Source organism: Gymnodraco acuticeps, unplaced genomic scaffold (assembly GCF_902827175.1).
Source record: "Gymnodraco acuticeps unplaced genomic scaffold, fGymAcu1.1, whole genome shotgun sequence".
NCBI lineage: Eukaryota > Metazoa > Chordata > Actinopteri > Perciformes > Bathydraconidae > Gymnodraco > Gymnodraco acuticeps.
The window spans coordinates 383,092-399,907 of record NW_022991991.1 but is presented as its reverse complement, the minus strand read 5'-3'; the positions used below and the strand labels follow the sequence as shown (position 1 = coordinate 399,907).

At 42.2% G+C, this 16,816-nt stretch overlaps 1 protein-coding gene across 19 annotated transcripts in view; it reads left to right on the top strand.

Moving 5' to 3' along the window:
* The window catches only part of ptprt (protein tyrosine phosphatase receptor type T), a 397,778-nt gene that overhangs the window by 352,535 nt on the left and 28,427 nt on the right, over positions 1-16,816 (top strand). For 18 of the 19 annotated variants that reach the window (XM_034201114.1, XM_034201120.1, XM_034201118.1 and 15 more), the window contains 2 exons: positions 35-151; positions 10,001-10,155. In XM_034201114.1, coding sequence (XP_034057005.1) covers positions 35-151; positions 10,001-10,155 — 272 coding nt within the window. The remainder of the gene's footprint in view (positions 1-34; positions 152-10,000; positions 10,156-16,816) is intronic. The other variant, XM_034201107.1, reaches the window with a different exon arrangement.

Below are 16,816 nucleotides of genomic sequence, written 5' to 3'. Positions count from 1 at the left end.
CTACATTGTATGAATGTTAATATGTGTTTTCCAGGTGAAGTGTGTGCGTTACTGGCCGGATGAGACGGAGGTTTATGGAGACATCAAGGTGACCCTGATAGAAACTGAACCGCTGGCTGAGTACGTCATAAGGACATTCACCGTCCAAAAGGTAAACTATGGAATATCTTCAATAGTAAAACTAACAATATGACTTATAATGTAGGGATCTTCACTCCCAAAGAACATCATAAATGGTAAATAAATAAATGTTTTTTTTACATTCGTGGCATTGCAAAATATCACCTCTAGCAGAAGTTAAACCAGTACAGAAGAGGATTAGGGCCACGTGATTTTTCTTTCATCCCAGACTTAAATCAGAATTATGAAAAAAAACGTTTGAGAATTAAGTCAGAATTCCAAGATTTCAAGAAAGTCACATTTCACAATACAAGTCACATTTTTCTTTTCAGAATTCTAACTTTAATCTCAGAATTGAGAAAAAAAGGATTCACTTCGGATCTCAAAAGAAAGATTCCCACACGGCCCTTATCCTCCTCCATAAATAAGCACATGGGATTTCAAATATTTACCTTTTCTGTTATCACAAAATGATGCAGCTGTTGATACATATTATTGACAAAGTATTTCAACAAGGTTGCCTTATGTTAAATCAACATATTATGAGTCTAGTTTTCAGAACATTTCTGAAACCCAATAGTATTTAAACCCTGTCATGTTCTCTTTGTTGTTAAATGACCCTCCTTATCTTCTTTCTAAACCCCAAACTTGGATTCATATATTATAATATATGATTGGAAGCAAGAAAGAAGTGCTCCTTGTTTGTTTCTCACTGTTTGAGAACATGTTGGAAAGTTAATCGGTGCCATTATAATCAGGCTGGAGGGATTGATGCTTGCATAAACACACTTGACAATAAGAGAAAAAATCAAATCTTTGATTGTATAACCATACTTTGTTCACATCTTCTTCTGTGTCACGTCCCCTCTTTTTCAAGTTATATCTCTGTTTTTTTTTTTACTGCTTTTTCTATTTGGCTAATATATTTCACTTTGCTTTCATGCATATATCTTTCTTACTGGTTTGTACCACTCTGAACCGTAGATGTATCAAAAATACATTGACAGTTAGCAGTCGTACTTCACCAAAAAAATAAAATAATTATTCAAATGGAACAATTATCAGACACTTAAAAAAACTAAAATATTCTCTGCCTGCTGCCGGTGTCATTTTCTCGCATTCTTTATATACCTCTTTTTTCCCTATCCTGTATTTCCTTCCCCCTTCACTCGTGCGAAAGCAGCTTATGAAGACGAGTCTTCAAGTTCTCGCTGTCAGCTCGTTTAGCAAGCCATTAATCCATACCACCTCTGAGCGTGTGTGTGTGTGCGTGCACAACTACTTTAAAATTCAAAGGAAAGCTGACTTTGAAATGCCTGTCATTTTGCAGAATGCATTAATACGTACAAACACACACACTCAGAGTACACAATTCTCTTGAAACTACAGTAGGTTTTGTGTGTGAGAGTGAGTGAGTGTGAGTGAGTGAGTGTGGAGAACAAAGAGAAAGCAATACAAAGGGGTGAGAGAGAGAGAGAGAGGGTGAGAGAGAGAGAGAGAGAGAGAGAGAGAGAGAGGAGAGAGAGAGAGAGAGAGAGAGAGAGAGATAGAGAGAGAGAGAGAGAGAGAGGTTCTGCACCACAGTTAAATGGCTTTAATTGCAGTGAGTAATAACAGGGTCTTAATGAAAAGCTTTATTAATGGCACGTCCGAGGAGATTAACCAAGAGTGGCAGAGAGAGACTCGAACAAAAGGAAAAATCTGCGTACAAGCATGTTGGATAGAAGGAAAATGAAGAAAAAAAGAGAGACAAAAAGAGAGATAGGCAAGATTTAAAGAACTATATGGTTGAGAATCAGTCAAACAGTAGGTGAGTGAACACGGTCGTAATTATATTGACGTTTAAAAAAAAAAATATATACTGTATTACTGAGAGGGGCCCTATTATGATCCTCATTCATATTTGTATTTAGTGGCTCTCCTGTGCTTTAATGTTCAAAAAGTGCTTTGTTTTCCTCATACGGGCTCGGCTGCAGACCCTCTTTCCACCCTGAAACGTTGGGATGTTAGCCTTTGCAGACCATTTACTTGACCACAAACCATATAACACACTACAGGAAATGGAATCCACCAAAAAGCGGATGGCATCATGGAGGTGGAGAAGAAGCTGTAGCAAATATGCAAATGAGGCACATTGTAAAGCAATTTGTCCGTTAGTTAAAACATTTGTAACTAGAAAGCAGTGGCGAACCGTGTCTATCACAACTGGACCTTCTGTAAACACACACACCCCCCACCACCGCTGCCCCCCCCCTCCGCGGCATTATAATGTCCGTCTTTTCACTGAATTGTCGTCTTGAAAAGGACTCACGACAATTCCGCAACAACTTCATCTTCACATGTTGCACTTGTCATTTCAACGTTAAAAACAATAAAACAGCATGAATTGCTTCGTCGCATTCATCTAGATCCTCTGTCTCGAGCCAGTGAACTAGAGGGCCTTCTAGAATACCCTGGAACCGAGGGAAACTCTGAAAGAATACGCCCATTGGCTACAAATCAATATATGATTGGTTGATCAAACTGTCAGTCCAAACGTACGCTCTCATTCAGTGCAACGGCCAGGGCATTCTATCAAGGATGTAGAATACCTTGGTTGAAGGATATTCTACCCAGAGACCCAGAACAAGATCTGATTGGTTGCTTTCTTTTCTAACACAAAACCACTGAAATGCGTAGTGCATGGTCCGAGAAGGACAAACAAATCAATGTAACACTATAATATTACAGATCAACAACACAGATACCATTCTCATTTATTCATTTTATTATATTTTATTCATATAATTAAATCGATTTTATTAATTTTTTTATCTGAGTGTTCCAGGGTATTCTCTGAATACCTTGAAGGCCCTGAGGGTTCACCACTGCTAGAAAGTGCTATATATTTGCACCCATTTATCTACTGACATTAGATCAAAGGTAAAACATTACAAAATCTAATGGATTATCCTGATTGAATCAAGGTCTGGTCACCCTGTTTAGGCCTTTTTCTAAATGTGCAAGCAGTTCAACTAACATCAGACAACTGACACTAAAAAACAGAACACAGCTTTCAGTCCAACATGTAGATTGAGTGTAAGAGCATTTTTGAAGGATTTGTTCTAAACACAGTTTCCTAGTACTTTAGAACCCAACAAGAAACTGCAACAGGGCTTAGAGAACCCCATGGACCAACTCCAACACAGCAGAGGAGTAATCTGGTCTATGGCACTCAGAACGGAGAAACCAAACAATTGTGTGCCACAGCGGAGACCAAACTGAGCCGGACCCAGCAGTGGGCACAAAGCTACCAGCAAACAATCACAGCTTGAGGACCAGCACACACGCGCATTGGGCAGATGGTTTGAGAGATGTGTAAAACAGGCTGCTTATGTCAAACTGGAGGAACGCTCCCTGAAGTCTGTGAAACAACATTTGTCTGTCACAATGCCTAAAACCAGTTGAGTTGATCCACTGGTGGGCGTAATGGCTTCCTTTATTATTTTCCACAAATCTCTAAAACATCTTCAATCAAAGATCCAGTCCAGTCATTTGGATTAGATTTTGATTGATTGGAATTTCTCAGATAAATTGTTCTACAGGACTTTACAGCCAGCTGATATCCAGACAGGTGTTAGGCGTCTAGATGAGTTGGAGACAAAATAACTGTGATACTTTGCTGAAAGGATAAGTTAGCAGTGTTTAGCAGGTTTTTTCTTTCCACTCGGTCTCTTTAGTTCTATCTCACACAGGCTCCACCCTCTACTGGACCCTATGGGTACTACTCTCATCAATGATATGCAAGCGTTCACACACTGAAGTTGTATAAACGTAGCCGGCCAATCAGGGCGAGCCTACCTGAATGCGCGCGCAGCTCACAGTATATAATATCCTGACTGTCATCCTTTTCTCTTCAGCGAGCAGGCCAACACCTGACAGAAAAAGTAAAACGTTTGAAAGAAGGGTGTACGCCCCATCGAGAAGGAGGGCAGGCTACGTGCCACTCTGTCAGAGGACAGACAGACGTGGTGCGAGGAAGGGAGTCTAGAGCCTCTGTCCGGTACATTGGGCTCTATTCCATCCTAGCTATAGCTACTGGTGGACGCGGGGCTTGCTCATGCCACAGTCAATGTGTATGCAGCAGCCATCTCATCCTGTCATGCAGGATTTGGCGGCAGACCAGTCTTCAGCCAACCGCTTATGAGGCGTTTTGTGCAGGGGATCAGGAGACAGCGCCCAGTGGTGCAATGGGAACTGCCATAAAAGAATGGTGCTCGAGGCTTTGGTTACAGAACCGTTGAGCCTCTGGAGCTCTCCTCCCTGCATGCGCTATCATTGAGAGAGAGAGAAGCAAAAAGAAACAGCTTTGCTGCTTGCTTTGACTTCTGCCAAGAAAGTATGCGAACTGACTGCTCTATCGGTGCACCCAAGTTGCCTTCTGGTTCGTGGTGACCGTAGCAGGGCGACACTCAGACCGAACCCCTCCTCTGTTTCCAAGAACCTAAGGAGTTATTCCAGGTCGAGGGTTATACAGCTAGACGGCTTTAGTCGTCCACCTATGCACGGTGGCGTATTGGTCTACGCCAGGCCCGTTCATAAGGTAAGTATCTCTTAGACATGTCTGGCTCCTTTTTCATCGTTGGTGCTTGCTGGGGCAACACAGGACTGGTGAAAGGAGGAGGGCTGTGGGTCAGTAAGCTGTATCTGACCCCCTTGGACATAATGCACTTACGTTGCCCCATGCTCCTTAGGGACCTGGGAAACGTGGTGCGCAGTAAGCCCCATACAGGGCTGGAGGACATAGGCAGGCGGGGAGAGCCTTCCCCACTAGGTCCGTGCACACACTACACGAGGTAAGCGTGTGAGTGTGGAGGACATAGTACATTTACGTTTTCCCCATGCTCCTTAGGGACCTGGGAAACGTGGTGCGCTGGCACCTGCAGGGTAGAGCTATGGGCTTATTCAGACCAATTAGGCTCTACCCAGCCAAGTATGCTGCGGCCCGACATCCCTGTGATAGGAAGTTGGGGTGCGGTGGCTGTTAGCCAAAGGCCGGTGCAAAGGGGCAGTGTGGTAGGTCGATGTTGTGGGACGACAGGGCGTTTATCCATCGGGGCTCCACCCACTGTACCCATAGAGTCCAGTAGAGGGCGGAGCCTGTGTGAGATAGAACGGTGGGTTACGTATTGTAACCCTAGTTCTATAAGCACAGGCAGGGCCCTCTCCCTAGGGGCCCTGTCTTTCCTATGATGCTCACTGAAGAGGGTGTAGGATGACAGTCAGGAGGCGTAGCCGCCTTATATACTGTGAGCTGTGCGTGCATTCAGGTAGGCTCGCCCTGATTGGCCGGCTACGTTTATACAACTTCAGTGTGTGAACGCTCACGTATTATTGATGAGAGTAGTACCCATAGAGTCCAGTAGAGGGCTCGGCCTGTGCTTATAGAACTAGGGTTACAATACGTAACCCACCGTTATTTCATCATCACATTTATTCTTCACTTTTCAAGGTTTTTAAATGCAATACTTTTTCATGTTCTATTCTTCATCTTCTGCATGATTTGGTTTCTTGGATTTATACCAAAGCTAGTAGGCGAATACAATGGCAACTCATACACATACATTTGCTACAGAAATGCTTCACCAATGTCAGGGTGATCTTGTGGTTAATTATCCTCCACAGCTCCGAGGTCTTGGGTTCATCTCTCAGCGGAGAAGGAAGTCTTGCATTTTGTCAGAGTGACCTTGAGGAAGATGCTGAACTCCTCACTCGTCCAGTCATCACACGTTGTTCCAGAAACTCAAGAGAATAAATACAATAAAACATTCAAACGCAGTGCATCTACAGCTCTGAGAAAAAATAAAGAGACCATTGTAGCTTTCATTTTCTGCAAATAAAATCTCTTAATGACAACATTTATTTTTAGCCATTGGGAGAAATGTTGTCATTAGTTCATAGAATAAAACACAAGTGTTAATTTAACTTAAATAAATACTTGTAAATAGCACCAGAGAAACTGATCATTTTTAAGTGGCTTTATATGCCTGGAACTCTTCTCATTTTGATGAAAATCAACCAAAGATGTTTATTCCTGTATGGCATAAGGACACTTAGAAAAAACCGTATTTGCCATGACAAGAACATAAGAACCTGTAATAGTACTGGGGAAAATGTACCTCGAGCTCTTTTTAAAGCAAAAACTGTAATGTAGTGATTTGTCACTCAACTATGGTGGCCGGCATGCAGGTGCAAACATGCTCAAATGACCCAAACCATTGTGCCAAAACACATGCAAATGAAAAAGAAATGTTCACCAAGTTGACAACACATGCGTTTACTAAAAGCGCTGAATAAAAATACTATTTAGCCACGTTAGCTAGCTAGCTTACATCAGATGAGCAATAACATCAGAAGGAATCATGTGATAACATTGTTAAGATAAACCAATAAAAATCACATTTTAGGTAAGTTGGCAACTTTATAATTCAAACGTAAACACACGCTCAGTCCCAGCTGTGTGTGTCACTCTTTAGTGTCCCCATTTCTGTTGTGTTTTGAGCTTCTTGCAGCGTATTTTAGTCTGGTTTTAGTGTTTTGTTTACTAAGCGCTTTAAGTAAACGCTCCGGATTTTCCGTCAATTTGGTGAATGTTTTCTGAAGGCTGTGCATGTGTTTAGGCACAACGTGTTTTTATGTTTGCATTGTTTTTGAAACTGCAGCGTGTCTTTCATAATGTAAATATCTGAGGCTGGTTGTAGCACTGTCGGCCAACGTACTCATTCAAAGGAGTCTTAACTAAAAGTAAGACGCTTAAAGAAACCATTAGCCGCAGCAGAGATCATCCTCTTCTCTCACAGTAGAGACTTTAAAATGCTTCTCCATCCTCATCACATTTCCAACATGGCCTGGCTGTCATGGACCGCCGGCCATCGATTTAGAGAAGTAATTTCAACATCAAAGATAGCAAATCAATGGGAAGTCCAGTTATCAAATCACCATATGGTTTTCTGGGTTTTATTTCCATCCTCTCTGTCTCCAGGCCTCTCTCACTCTCATTGTCAGTCTATGTTATCTCTTCTATCTTTCTTTTTGTCCATTCCTTGTCACATGTCTCTTCATCCTTGAAGAAACCTCCACTTTTCCGCGCTCAGTGTATTTGTCATTCCCCACTCTTGTCCTTGCCCATTGATCCTTCCCACTCACAGTCTCGTTCTTGACCTCTCACCTTGTCTTTTTCTTCCCTTATGTTTCTCCCTGCTTCTCAGTTTTTCATATGCTAAAATAAATTATTCACTGCAACCTTATCTGTGTATCAGAAGCAGAATAGGAGCTGCAACAGTTTCCTGTTCTTTACCTAAACTGAACTGAGGAGGGCATGTCCCTCTCCATTTAAGCCTTGTTTAGCTTACAACACTATATTGGGATCGATTGATTTGAATTATTAAAGCAGGAGCGTGTGTTTGGGAGAATAATTGAACCAGTGGAAGCAGAAAGAAGGGTCATGCATATCTTATGCTGCGTTCCTGAGATGTGTACGATTGGGATATTTTAGCATCTTGTGCGGAGAGATGCAGGTCAGAATTCTGAGTAGCAAGCTAGAAGTAAGAGCTCTCAGCCCTGAGGCTGCAGAGGAGCAGTTATCGGACATCACAGTGGCATACGCTGTCAAAGTTTAGTGACTTTCTGTTGACAGGTCTAATATTGGCAATATACAATGAGGTTGTTTGGGTGTCCTTGAGCCCAAACCTGCCTGAAAACTTTGTTGCAAACTGGTCCTATACTTTCGTGTAATTGTATATGGAAAAAATACAATTTAAGAACAACCTTCCCAAGATTGTTCAATTAAGTCAAATTCATCTCCATGCTTGCCTTTGGATTAGATATTGGGCCACTTTAATAGACAGCAAGCTGCAACATGATATATTGTTGTTTATAAAACGGACAAGTCAAATCAAGCAATCTGATTGGTTCTTAGCCGTGATATAATGAGCGTATATCACAAGGTCACTTTTCACAAGTCATGTATCCCTCCGCGTCTGAGAAAAGCTACAACCGTTACAACTGTTACATTACTTCCATTACGAAACTAACTAACTAACAAAGCTTAAGATGGAAACATTTAAGATTCACTTTGTGGTCTTACTATGGCGGAGTGGATTGAGCAGTGCCTATCTCCAGAAAAAAAGCACCTAAACGACGACATGCAGAGCTACGTGAAGAGCAGGTAGACCAACTGGAAAAGTAGCAGCATTCAAAAGCTTTCTGATGCGGCTCTTGAAACAAAGCAGAGAAAGTATGACCGTTAGTGGCCACAGGTGCGAAAGCTCTCTCCAGAGCTACTGGAAGCCGAATCTCGGGGACCGGAGAAAGTGGAGCAATATTCTCGCCACGCCAAGCAACAGCCTAGAACAACCTCAACCTATACAAGTAACCACGTAAGCCATTATACTGATGCTGGACAGTTTTTCAGCGGGTGCACAATAAACGGCAACATACAAATTCATGTGAATAAATAGCCAAATAATGGATCAACGCTCTCTGTCTAATATGTTGGCTAGCTGTTAGTGTTGTTACATAGCAACCACCTTGCACTATGTTTTGTGCAGAAGGCAACGGAGGGACTATTTTATTTTGAACATCATTATTTACTAATAAAAACTATTTGAATTAGAGTGTGTATTTTTCTTTCATATTGCCACACTTGGTAACCGTTTTATAAAAGCAATAGCTCACTTCAGGCCGTGATATATGCTCATTATTTCACAGCTAAATATTTAAGCTATTGCTTAAATATTTGAGTAGTTGATTAATAAGGGCTTACAACAGTGAAGCATTATGCCTGTAACCTAAGGAGATGAGAGTTATTATTATTACATGTCACTCGTTAGGCGCTTTTATCCAAAGCGACTTACATACTCAATACTGTGGACAGTCCCCACAGGAGCAATTTGGGGTGAAGTGTCTCAGGGACACAACCACATGCTGACTGCAGTGGGGTTTGAACCTGTGACCACCTGATCCCAAACCAAGGCTCTACTGCGCCACACGCCTCCCCTTGAGTTAAAAGCTATCTATTAAGCCTCAGATCGTCAGTTTAAGTTGTTTAATATCCCCATAGAGAGAAAGGAAAGCATTTAACAGCTCATTGCATTGTGTTTCTCAAAAGTTCTTCATTAATATTCCAAAATGCTATCTCGTGGACAGCTATAATGGGTTCTTGTTTTCTTCTCATTTCATATTATCTCCATTGCTAGGAAACAAAATGTCTGTTTCTGTATCTCCCTCGGAGAAGAGTCCCAATAAATGGAGTCCAATTTATTTGGCATTTTGGTCTTTAAAAAGCTCTCTTTATGAAGTATCACGTCATAAAAGATGTTAAAGCATATTCCCTTTTCTATCTTGTTCATGTTTCTGACGACTGTTAAATATTTACAATCTGTAAAATATGCAGCTTAACTGATCCATGGCGTTTCTCCCTGTAAGCCTAAAGGGCCATCATGAGATTTGTGAAATCAATTCATCTTTTTTGTGGAGCCAAAATGGCCATCAGTTTCCTCAAATCTCTCCAGTAAATTAGGCAAATGAGCCGCGATAAGTCTTCCTGTCCCCCATTCCCTAAAGTGGCACAAAGTGCCTTCTTGACATCCACGAGATCGATTTATTTTCCATCTGAAGCCGAAGACACAGAATGGCCCCAGGATTCTTAAAATCCCTGCTGTAAATTAGTCTGCTGAACCATGATATGTCTTCTTGTCAGTCTCTCCCAAAAGGGCCATGATGAGATTTGTGAGTTCCGTGCATTTGTCCCCATCAAGAGACGAAAATGGCAAAGAATGGTTTTGTGGAATTGCCATATGAAGCTGAGGTGTAACGGGTCTCCTGTGTGTGTTTTTTTCAGAAGGGTCATCATGAGATCCGTGAACTCCGTCAGTTCCACTTCACCAGCTGGCCCGACCACGGCGTTCCCTGCTACGCCACCGGACTGCTCGGCTTCATACGGCAGGTCAAGTTCCTCAACCCGCCTGACGCTGGGCCCATTGTGGCACACTGCAGGTAAGGACACAGCCACGCACCTAAAGTACACTCAGGTTTACTACAGAAGACAAACTGAACTCCCTGATGCTGCTGGTCTCTGTCTGCTGGGAACAAACAAACAGCCGCTCACTCAGTCTTAAGGTCCTTACACACCAAGCCGGTTTCGGCCGTCGATAGATGTCTGTCCTGTCGGCCCTACTCAGATTGGTGTGTCCCGCCCCGTCGTGTCTTTTCGGCCGTGCCGACACCTTCCGGCTGTCGGTAAAAGGCCGTCGGCTAAAGAAATCACTCTGATTGGCTGTTCAGCTTAGTGAATCAGTGCATGAGAAGCTAAACGGAAGTGAGGGACCCAAACAAACGATTAAGAAGGCAAATCTGAGATTTCATTGAACTCCAGCTCTCGACTCAGGTTCGGGAAAGCCCCATGAGCTTCTCGTTGTAGAGTGAAAATGGAACGCACATGCTATTTGTTGTTTGTTTATATCACGCAGTCTGTTCTTCTTCTCGCGGTGTATCACGCAGTCTGTCTTCCGGTTGTTGCCTCTTTTGAATGACGAATACACACTACCGCCACCTGCTGGTAAGGAGAGTTATTGGCACTCACGCATGCGCAGTTCGTACGTGCAATTTGGCCGTCGGCTGAAGTCTTTGCGTTGCGGGTTCCAGTACGACTGTTGGCCAAGACGCAGGAGACGTGAGGCGACAGTCAGGTCCATCGGGACGTGTTCTTTGGTGTCAGATTGGTGTGTAGGGGCCTTTACAGCTCATGCCTTCACCTGCATGGCAGAGAGTGAAGGGTTTAGCAGGGAGACTTTAACACTGGTGTTGTGGATCCGTAACTTTAACACTCAGCACATTAGAATATGAAACACTATAAACACGAACTGATTGGAGTTAAAGATATAAGCTACTGAGTAACAGTTTAAGGGACAATACTTGGTCAGCCTTGAGCATGGGTCTACAGACTCTAGGTTTTATACTGTCCTTCAGCCTATGTGGACCTGGATATTTAAACCATCAGCAATATTAGACATTTTCAGGTTTCATATTTGTATTTTGTGCCTGTACTCTGTGACATGTTTACCAGTCTGCTCTGATTGGTTAACTGGCCGGCTCTGTTGTGATTGGTCATCAGCTTAGAGATGTGCCGGGAATGATCCTTCCCTTAGCCTGTCACGTACAATGTGTTGGAGTCCAATGGAGGCGTTTCAGGCAGGTGTGTGAGTGTGTGGGAGAGAAACTCCCTCTGGAGGAAACTTTGATGTTCTAGCCTTCGCAGACCATTTACATGCACATAAACCTATATAACACTACAGGGAAGGGAAAACCCCAAAAAAGCATAATGGGGTCGCTTTGACATCTTCAGCAGGAAACACATTTCTAGCAGAAAGACAGAGAGTTATGGTACAAAAGTTTCCCACTATAAATGTTTAAATAAACGTAGGGCTAACATCTATAGTTTATTTTAGCAAAACATAACTTTACACTGGCACATACATGAGAACAGAGCATGTGATTTTGGTTTATCTATGAACATTCTTTTCAGTTTGAATGTTATACATATCAATTCACAACATGAATCTACTCACTTTAACATTGCCCTAATATAAGAAGATGATACTATGTTTAATAAAACAATTACTTACATATATATATATATATATATATATATATCAATACTTACATGTAAGTATTGATCTAGTATCCATCTGTATTCCTCAATAACATTGTATTTGATAGCAGCTCGAAAACTAGTTCATTGTCAGCCCTTTCTTTTTCCCTTTTTTCTGTTCCCCCTTCCTCCTCAGTTAAGGCAATAGAATAGGTAATAAGTAATGATATGATCTCTCTCTCACACACACGCACACACCAATGTCCCTAAGTATAAATTAGATCAATGGAGCTAACCTTTAAAAAGCAGAAAACAGAAAAAAAGAAGAAAGAAGTTCACCTCCCACCCCACTTTCACCGACCACCACCATAATCTACCAGGAATAAAGGTGGTAAAAAAAAATTAAGTGACAGTTTTAAGATCCCCATGGTGACAGTATATTTAACCTCCATGTTCTGTTCTTTATGGGACATAACAGTTCAACTCTGGGGCCAGGTTGTCAGCAGGCACAGGCTTTAAAAGGTCAGCGCTCTGACAAGCTATGAAAAACGGTTTGGAGTAGGAGCCTCATATCGGCGTGAACATTTACAATGAATGTATTCCATTTAGCGGTCCACTTTAATACAAGGCATAGCTTTGAATGGGTGGCCACAGAGGGAATACACCCCTAACCTACTCTGGGGAGTGCGTCTTAGAGGCAAAAGGCCCTCATACAGTCAAGTAGAATTTAAACAGGCTTCTTCCGCGTGTTGCTGCCAATGGCAACACAAAGGGCATCAACTGAGCCATTTATTTACACGCTTACATTTTACTTGTTGTCTTTCTGTTACATTACATTGAGAATAATACCATATACCCTTACCCTCCCTGAGGACATGTTTTAAAAAGACCTATACAAATATGTTAAAACCCCCCTTGTTCATGCACTCACATTACACACTCTTAGACAAATCCGTTGCATGCAACTCCAATGGAAATTATTAAAACATGTCTGGAATTTATATATAACTGCAACTTTAATATGTGACATCTTACAGAGACAAATAGAAAAGGAATTTGTTATTTTTAAAGTAAAATGAAGTTGACACTGCAGCATGCACCTTCCAAATGTTTATTGTATAAACACAATTCATAAAATAATAAATGCCCCTCTCTGCAGCATTTTGGCAGGTTTATCTATTCCCCAGCGACTAAGTAAAAACTGAACAACCCCCAGTTTATGAACCGCTAATTCAAATAAAACCACTTGTCCAAGATATTGAAAAATTGCTGTAATGGTTCAACAAAACGAATGTTGAAAATATAACACAAACCACGAAATGATACACCATTTATTATATTGAGTTATGCGTTGGAGTTTTTTTTTACAAAACACCTTTGTTCAAGATGCAAGATTCAAAGGCTTTGTTGGCAATGAAAATGTTAAATCCCAGGCTCCTCCAACAATGCAAGATACAATATAATAAAGAGGATAAATAATACAATAAAATAGTGCTTTATGTGAGATAGGGAATAAAAGCCAGTAAAGAGGCCACATTATGCTTTATTGGGTTTTCCCTTTCCTGTAGTGTGTGTTTGTGTGCATGTAAATGGTCTGCAAAAGCTTAAACCCATAGTGACATCACTATGTAGTGCTTGCACCTCTTTTAGCTAGCGCTCCAACGCTTTGTTTGTGCTAAGGGTTGGGACACCAATCACAACAGAGCAGACTGGGCTCTGGTTTCAGACAGAGGGTGAAAAGAGGTGCTGCAGCACAGGCAGTACGGGAAGAACAAAGAGCTTTTTGAACATTAAAGCATGGAGACATGTCACAGTAGAGAGACTACATACTGATATGAAGCTGAAAATGAGCATAATAGCGCCTCTGGATCACATCACTCCTGTTCTGAAGTCTTTACACTGGCTTCCTGTGTGTCAAAGAATAGATTTCAAAATACTGCTGCTGGTTTATAAAGCTTTGAATGGTTTAGCCCCAAAATACATTTCTGACCTCCTGCTAAATTATGAACCATCCAGATCTCTCAGGTCTTCAGGGACTGATCAGCTTTCTGTCCCCAGAGTCAGAACTAAACATGGAAAAGCAGCGTTCAGTTATTATGCTCCAAATATCTGGAACAAACTCCCAGAAACCTGCAGGTCCGCTGCAACTCTGACTACTTTTAAATCCAGGCTGAAGACTTTTCTTTTTGTCGCTGCTTTTAATTGAACTATTCATATCTTAGACTGCACTGTAACTTTTATCACTGTAACTTTTATCCATGTATTTTTTCTTTTAATGTTTCTTTTATTAGCTTTTCTTTTTAATGACTGATTTTAAATGCCATTTTCTTAATGTCTTTCATTTTTTGTAAAGCACTTTGAATTGCCTTGTGTTGAAAAGTGCTATATAAATAAACTTGCCTTGCCTCTTTAAAAGTAAAGTAATAAAGAGGCTTACTTAAAAAAATTGGCTCATTAACAATTAATTAAAATACACACACTCATGATATCTACTTCCTCTAACAGTACGGAAAGAAACAGGCACAAAGACCAACAGGCTATTAGAGAAAAAACAAGTGTACATACACACTTAGTGGAAGACAACAGCGGGCAAAAAAACAGAAAGAAACAGCTGTAGTATGTGGACAGACAGGCAGGAACTTGTGGCAGTCACTTCCAATTTCCGGGGGCACTCTGACGCTGTTGGCCTGTGTCATGAGGCTGTCAAACACACACATACACACATGCACACACACACCGAGGCCCAGCAGTATTCTGGTATCGACATTAATCACAGGGGTGACAGGTAATCTGCAGAGGCGTTCCTTTCTTTCTCTCCCTCCATCTTGCCTTCTTTCCCTCTCTTTCTCCCTCACTCTGGAGCTGTCTCAGGGAACTGTCAGGGGGATTGCCAAGAGAAAGATAGGTTCCTCCCCTCCCTCTCTGCATCCTTTCATACCTCACCCCTTCAGCTCCATCCCTCCATTATTTCCCCCCTTGATCTCTCCCCTCTGACGACCACTTCTATCACTCCCAATCACCAAGCTCTCCCCTCTTTCTCTCCCTGTGTCTCTCGCTTGCTGGTTCCATCCCTCCATCTGTTCTTCTGTCCCTCCCTCCGTCTATTCCCTGCAGGCATTACTGTTCAGGATGTGCCACTTTAACACCTGACATGGGGTATTAAAGTCTCTCCATGTTTGTGTGAGTGTGCGAGTGAGACAGAGTGAGACCCCATTTGCACGGGAGCGCAAACGGACTGAATTCGTTATCAAAAAAGTCTTCCGTTCACACGCATTCAGCTCATTTAACGTGTCCGTTCACACGAGACCACTGGAAACGCTGTAGTACATATGCCGGGCCTGTAAGTGGCGCTGTACTTCTGCCACAAAAGGCAGCGAAGAAGACCCCTGAGCATGGTTGCCATTTATGCCCCGCGGTGGATTTAGCAACATGTAGTTCATGTAGTTCTCCATGTCCACTTGTTGCTGATGGTTGTGGTAGAGGAGCTGTAGATGTTGCACTAACATCAGTAGCATGGTCAGTAGCAGTAGCAGTAGCTACTGACCATGCTACAGCAGTGAGCAGCAGAGGTGGGGAGAGGCGGGGCTATGGCTTCATCGTTATCAGGGAATGATGGTATAGGGCAGGGGTGGCGAACCAGTCAGAGGTTAAGAGCCACATTGTTCTATGTTACTGCAAAGAGCCACATCAAACACACAGTCACTGATACCGCTTGTTTCAGTTTTTTGTTTTCTGGAAACAAGATTTCAACCACGTCACTGATGCATTTTTGTGGCATTGGGATATATATTTTTTAAATCCTCTGGAGCAGAGAGAGGAGCTGTGGATTATTGTTATTGATTAATGCATCAGTGTTTCTTAGGGTCAAAAACACTAAACTCACAACTTAAAATGAAAGCGTTTAGTTTATTTAATAAAAGAGCACATGTTCAATGTGAAAAGTGACAGTAGTTATAGATTATTTGCAATTTGGTGCTATATATATATATATTTTTTTAAATTATATATATTTTTTAAACACCTTGAATTTCAGGGGGGGGCGCGGGGCTCCGTTGACGGGGCGCAGCGCCCCTCCAAGACAATGATAGGGGAAACACTGGATAATGTTTAATCAACGATAGGTTTCCCCCCCCTCAAAGGTGATTGGTTCACTGCATCGCAGGTATTATTGTGATTGGCTCTTGGGCAGGGGCGGATCTACGGGGGGGAAAGGGGGGGAAGCTTCCCCCCCACTGTAGAGCCTTGCCCCCCAGCTGCCCCCCTAACTTGTGTTTCCCTAAAACTGTACTAAAACAAACCTGCACTATTTCCACAAGCTTCTCAAGCAACAAAACAAGCATTACATTAGTTAAAAGTGAATCATTTTAAATATCATTTTAGGCCCGTTAAAAACGCAGCTACGGCCCTGCATTAAACTGCGGAGCGGCGTTCACACAGACCGCGGCTCACAGAGCTGCAGAGAGGGAGCGAGCTGTCCCAGCACCTATGGATCAGCTTCCCTGGGAGCATTTCCCCTTCTATTAGTTTTGTTTTTACTAAGGACGAGAGCTTGAAACTAAATATTAATAAAACGCTGCCGTTTGAATCGATAGCGTTTAACAGACGGGCGCTGTTTGGGGCGTTACGTTACAAAATACTACGCAGACAGCGTTAGCTGGGAGATCGATCATTTTGCTAAACTATGCGGTAGCCTACTATTAAATCCACGTAAACTACACATCACAGCAATGAGGCCAGATCAATGAAACCAGGATACATCCTTTACCGTAAAAACTGGATCTAAACACAGCTGCCTTTGTGCGTTTGATAAATACTTTCTGATGATATGCTACTTATTAGCTAGGCTACATGGCCCTAACGTGTAAAGTTATACAAGCATTTGTACCCGTGCTTTTCACAAGTAGACTCTTGCAGGCCAGATTATAGGAGTGATTCTACAACAACAAAAATACATATCTGAGAAGAGATCAGGACGAACAGAAAGAGGAAAAGGAAAAGAGAGTTCACTGAAGAGACCAGGAGGGTCAGAGCAGGAGGAAGAGGAGGAGATGAAGACATTAGTGAAGA